At 48.7% G+C, this 6000-nt stretch overlaps 1 protein-coding gene across 1 annotated transcript in view; it reads right to left on the reverse strand.

Annotated features, from left to right (window-relative positions):
• Positions 1 to 1603, reverse strand: part of LOC130478872 (zinc finger protein 420-like) — a 41453-nt gene extending 39850 nt beyond the window's left edge. Inside the window, exon 1 of the mRNA XM_056851116.1 lies at positions 1530 to 1603. Coding sequence (XP_056707094.1) covers positions 1530 to 1603 — 74 coding nt within the window. The remainder of the gene's footprint in view (positions 1 to 1529) is intronic.
• Positions 1604 to 6000: the final 4397 nt, after the last annotated feature.

A 6000-nucleotide genomic window follows, 5' to 3' on the forward strand; every position in this document is an offset into this window, starting at 1 on the left:
AAAAAACTCTCATGCATAAATGACCTAAATTTCAATAACTGACCAGCTGCTCGCTCACAGCATCAGAACATATTCATAAAACAGTTCTGAATTGGCGCGTCAACAATAAGAATGACCAACATCGACCCCACATTGGTGGTTGGAAGCCAAGTAACCTTATCTTGGTAATTGATACAGACAACTATAAACCTTATTGCCCATGGAGCATTACAGTGCTCAAAAATGAAGTGGCTCCCTGGTGTGTGTGGGGTCCACATTAGCACTACATATTGTACATTGGACGTACATAAGAACTTAAGAAAGGCCACTCTGGATCAGACCAAGGCCCATCAAGTCCAGCAGTCTGTTCACACAGTGGCCAACCAGGTGCCTTTTCCCAAAGCCATTCGTTCCACAATCTCAAGAGCTACTCCCCTGCATCCCAGCAACTCAAAAACAATTCTACTGAGCCAGGGCTCATGGTGAGGAAGGGTATTCCTGGGGAGGGGGGGTTACCAGCCAAATTTTAAGAGAGTGGAATCTTGGGTAACATGCCAAAGGCCCACTTTGCAATCACAAGGTTAAATGAGAACTGACAACCCACCCAAAAAACCAAAAAATCTGTAGGATTGCTTTCCTGTACCCCGCACTCACATTAGCCATGGTACAATACATGGTAAAATGGCGAGGGTGCTGCTGAGGGTGGCAAGCTGCATCCTATAGCTCCATGCGTGCCCTCTTCTTTCCCACGCAGGAGCACTTGCCAGGACCAGAAACATTTTCCTTAGATTGCAGGGAATTCTGGGGTTCTGGTGGGGCATCCCCTACCAGCTCTCTCCTAAAACTGGCCTCGCTCATTGACTTACTAATGTGTATTGCTGTGAGCACACTTAAACTGTGGAACTCCCTGCCCCAGGATGTATTGATGGCTGCCAGCTTGGAAGGCTTTAACGGGGAGTGGACATGTTCATGGAGGAGAAGGGTATTCATGGTTACTAGTTAAAATGGATACTAATCATGAAAATTGGAGGGAGGAACATTAATAATTTGAGATACGCTGATGACACTACATTATTGGCAGAAAATAGTAAAGATTTGAAACGACTACTGCTGAAAGTAAAAAGAGAAAGTGCCAAAGCAGGACTACAGCTGAACATCAAGAAAACAAACGTAATGACTACAGGAGAATAACACAGCTTTAAGGTTGAAAATGAGGCAATTGAAATTGTTCAAGACTTTCTATTCCTTGGCTCTACCATCAACCAAAAGGGAGACTGCAGCCAAGAAATCAGAAGGAGATGGAGACTGGGAAGGGCAGCCATGAAGGAGCTAGAAAAGATTTTGAAGTGCAAGGATGTGTCACTGGTGTGAGGAACTGTAGTGCTTCTTTTCTGTGTGTTTCTGTTTTTGCTCGTATAAGCAGCAAAGCAGACCTTTGCTAACTTTGGTTCAGGTTGTTGGTGTTGTAAACCCTAAGCAGGCCCCAAGCTGGAATGTCACGCTGACTCCCATTCCCTCCCCACCTCCTATTCCCTCCTGCTTCCCCTGACCTTGGCTTCCGTAGATTGCAGTAACGAGCTTCTTGAGAACTTTTGATGTTCATGTACGAGGCATAGTCTGACATTGTTATCTCATCGTTCTCAAAACATGAAACCGACATCTGCTGTGTAGAATTGTTTATAATCTTTCCCTTTTGGAAATGTTAGCACTTGCAACTTTGACCCTGTGGGGCCTAGTCATACCTGAAGCTTTCCAATAAACGTACCTGTTTCTGAATGGTCGTCTGAGCAAGTGATTTTATGGAAACTGCCCAGGGAGGCGGGAAAGCCTCACAACTGGCCACCAAGATTAGATTAATTCATGCCATCGTATTCCCTGTTACTATGTATGGGTGTGAAAGCTGGACAGTGAAGAAAGCTGATAGGGAGAAAATAGATTCCTTTTGAAATGTGGTGTTGGAGGAGAATGTTACGGATTCCGTGGACTGCCAAAAAAACAAATCAGTGGGTTATAGATCAAATCAGGCCTGAACTGACCCTAGAAGCTAAAATGACTAAACTGAGGCTATCGTATTTTGGTCACGTCATGAGACGACAAGACTCACTGGAAAAGACAGTCATGCTAGGAAAAGTTGAGGGTAGCAGGAAAAGAGGAAGACCCAACAAGAGATGGATTGACTCAATAAAGGAAGCCACAGCCTTCCGTTTGCAAGATCTGAGCAAGGCTGTCAAAGATAAGACATTTTGGAGGACTTTCATTCATAGGGCCGTTATGAATCGGAAGCGACTTGACGGCACTTAACACACACACACAGTCATGATGCATACCTATTATCTCCAGGATCAGAGCAGCTTACCTATTAAATATAAGAACATAAGAAAAGCCATGCTGGATCAGACCAAGGCCCATCAAATCCAGCAGTCTGTTCACACAGTGGCTAACCAGGTGCCTCTAGGAAGCCCACAAACAAAGACGACTGCAGCAGCATTATCCTGCCTGTGTTCCACAGCACCTAATCAAATAGGCAAGCTCCTCTGACACTGGAGAGAATAGAGATGCGTCATGACTAGTATTCATTTTGTCTAGTAGCCATGGATACTCCTATCCTCCATGAACATGCCCTCTTAAAGCCTTCCAAGTTTGCAGCCATTATCACATCCTGGGGCAGGGGGTCCCACAATTTAATTATGCATTATGTGAAGAAATACTTCCTTTTATATGTTTTGAATCTCCCACCCTCCAGCTTCAGCACATGACCCCACATTCTGGTATTATGAGGGATAAAAGCTTCTCCTTGTCCACTCTCTCCATACCATGTATTATTTTATAGACCTCTATCATGTCTCCACTCAGCTGCTGTGAGAGATCCCCCTCTCTGAGTTTGCTTCTCCAAATCAGTTGCTCAGACGTTGATACAGAAACAATAGATTTATTGAAGCCTTCAGGAGATGAGACAGGCACAGGTAGAAAGTTGCAAGTGAGGGGCTATACGGGTTTACAGAATATATTGACTCCAGGGCACTGGGGCACTGGGGTTCACACTTATTGTTATGGGAAGTTACAAGCTTGGCATAATACAAAACATCAGACGGATCCCAGGAAGTCTGGTGCGGCTATCACACTTCCAAGGCCGCACCGGCCTGAGGGAGTACTGGCAGGAAGAACAGCGGGGGGGAAGATACATGGGCCATCAGGCCTGGCGCCTGAGACCAGAAGGTGTGAACTGCTTTTACGAGTTCACTGATAACACCGCAGGTGATGGAAAGCAGAGACACAAAGACAGAGACCCTCACATTCTGCCCCCCTTAAGGCCCCCCTCCGAGAGGACGAGGCTTATCGGGATAAGCGAGGTGGAATTCTCGGACCAAGCGAGGAGCTGCCATGTGGGGTGCGGCCACCCATTCGTCATGAGCGGAGCCAAGGTTTTTCCAGCGAACAAAGTAAAACAGTTTCCCTTTCTTCCATTTGGAATCTAAAACCTTGGATATTTCCAAATGGGTATCCCCTCCTACTACGGTAGGAATCTCATGAGCGGGAGGGGGGTGGAACTGGGGAGCTGCTACATAAGGTTTGAGGAGGCTTATATGGAAGACTGGATGAACTCCCTTGAGTGTCTTAGGGAGACCCAGTTCCACGGTAACCTCATTGATTACTCTGGTAATGGGGAAAGGTCCTACATAACGGTCGCTCAGTTTTTTGCAGGGGCGAAGAGAGCGGAGGTTTTTGGTGGACAGATAGACTTGCTCCCCCACCTTGAGTTCCCATCCCGGAGACCGGTGTTTGTCTGCTTGTTCCTTGTACTTGCTTTTTGCCCTTTCCAGATTTTTGAGCAACCATGGCCAGGTGGATTTAACCACCTGAATCCACTCCTGAAGATCAGGGGTAGACTGGAGCTCTGGCGAGACGGGGGCAGAACCGAAAGGGCCAAAATCCGTCCCGTATATAACTTGGAAGGGACTAAAGCCGGTAGAGGAATGAGGCGCATTGTTGTACGCATATTCGGCAAATGGCAGCAGGTCGACCCAGTCGTCCTGGTGGAAATTTACATAGCAACGCAAATAACATTCTACTACCGCATTTACTCGTTCCGTTTGACCATCCGTTTGGGGGTGATAGGCGGAAGAAAGGCCCTGTTCCTCCACTCCCATTAACTTTAGGAAAGCCCGCCAGAATTTGGCAACAAACTGGACCCCCCGGTCGGAGAGGACCTTCCTCGGGATCGAGTGTAGCCTGAGGACGTGCGTGATGAACAGTTTAGCTAAGCCCTGGGCTGAAGGAAGACCTGCACATGGAACGAAATGAACCTGTTTGGAAAAGAGGTCTGTGATAACCCAGAGAACCGTTTTCCCCCGACTTGGAGGTAGGTCGGTGATAAAATCCATGGCGATGACTTCCCAGGGACGGGAGGGGTTCTCAAGCGGTTTGAGAAGCCCCGGGGGTTTTCCCATCCGTTTCTTGGCTGTGGCGCAGGTGGGGCAGCTGCGCACATACAACTCTACATCAGATCTCATACCGGGCCACCAGAATTGCCTTCGAACCAGGTGAAGCGTTTTTATGAAACCAAAATGACCCGCTAGCCTGGCCCCATGTACAAGTCCCAATACTTCTTTGCGAAGGGAAGATGGGACATATAGTTTCCCCCCTTGCACCCACCAAGTGTTGGTTCGTTCCAAGCCAGTGGGGAGGAGATGGTGCTCCTCCTCCTGTAAGGAGGCGTCCCGGAGTCGCTGTTGGAATGCTTCCGGGATACCTTTGAGCGTAGGGGGGGTCTCCGGTTGGCGGGCTTGGGATCGGGTGGTGACGGCCAAGCCAGGGATTTCCCCTCGCTGTTCGGGAGTGAACAGGGAGTCGACGGGGCGATCGAAATCGTTGCGATACTGGGGAAGTCGTGACAAAGCATCAGCTAGGGCATTTTCTTTGCCAGGGACATGTTTGAGGGTGAACCGGAATTTTGCAAAAAATTGGGCCCACCGAATTTGTTTGGCATTGAGTTTTCTAGCTCCCTTGAGAGCCTCAAGATTCTTGTGATCAGTGCACACTTCGAACGGCAGCTCGGCCCCCTCTAAGAAGTGTCTCCATATGGTAAGGGCATGTTTGACCGCTGCTGCCTCCTTCTCCCAAATGGCCCAGTTGATTTCGGACTGGGAAAACTTCTTGGAAAAGTAGGCGCATGGCCTCAACCGTCCCCCCTCATCCCTCTGCAATAGGGCCCCGCCCATGGCTACATCCGAGGCATCCACCTGCACCACGAAGGGCTTGGTGCAATCCGGGTGAGCCAAAACGGGTTCGGATGAAAAAAGTAGCTTTAAACGTTCAAAAGCTTGCTGGCACTGGGGAGACCATTGCAGACGGGCTGAGGGGAGTGCGGCGCTAGCCCCCCTGTCCTTGGTACGCAGCAGGGCAGTGAGGGGAAGCGCAACTTGGGCAAAGTTGGGAATGAAATTCAGGTAAAAGTTGGCAAACCCCAAAAACTGTTGAAGTTGGCGGCGGGTAGTGGGGGTTTCCCAGTCCCGCACCGCCTGGACCTTGGCGGGGTCCATTTCCAACCCTTGGTGGGAAATCACATACCCCAGAAATGTAATAGAAGGTTGGTGGAATTCACACTTGGACACCTTAGCATACAGTTTGTGCTCCCGCAGCCGCTGGAGCACTTCTCGCACTAGGCGCACATGTTCTTCCATGGTCTCAGAGTAAATAAGAATGTCATCGAGAAATACCACCACCCCCCGAAACAGTAAATCATGCAAAACTTCATTAATTAATTGCATAAAGACACTCGGAGCCCCCGAAAGTCCGAACGGCATGACCAGGTACTCAAACATCCCAAAACAACTGGAAAAGGCCGTTTTGGGTTCGTCTCCTTCTTTGATGCGAATGCGGTGGTAGGCTTCTACCAAGTCCAGTTTGGTGAAGATTCGGCCCTCCTTTAATTGTGCTAGAAGGTCAGGAATAAGAGGGAGGGGGTAAGCATTAGACTGGGTGACTGCGTTCAGTCTGCGAAAGTCAATACACAGTCTTAAA

This window comes from Euleptes europaea, chromosome 6 (genome assembly GCF_029931775.1).
Source record: "Euleptes europaea isolate rEulEur1 chromosome 6, rEulEur1.hap1, whole genome shotgun sequence".
NCBI classification, from domain to species: Eukaryota; Metazoa; Chordata; class Lepidosauria; order Squamata; family Sphaerodactylidae; genus Euleptes; species Euleptes europaea.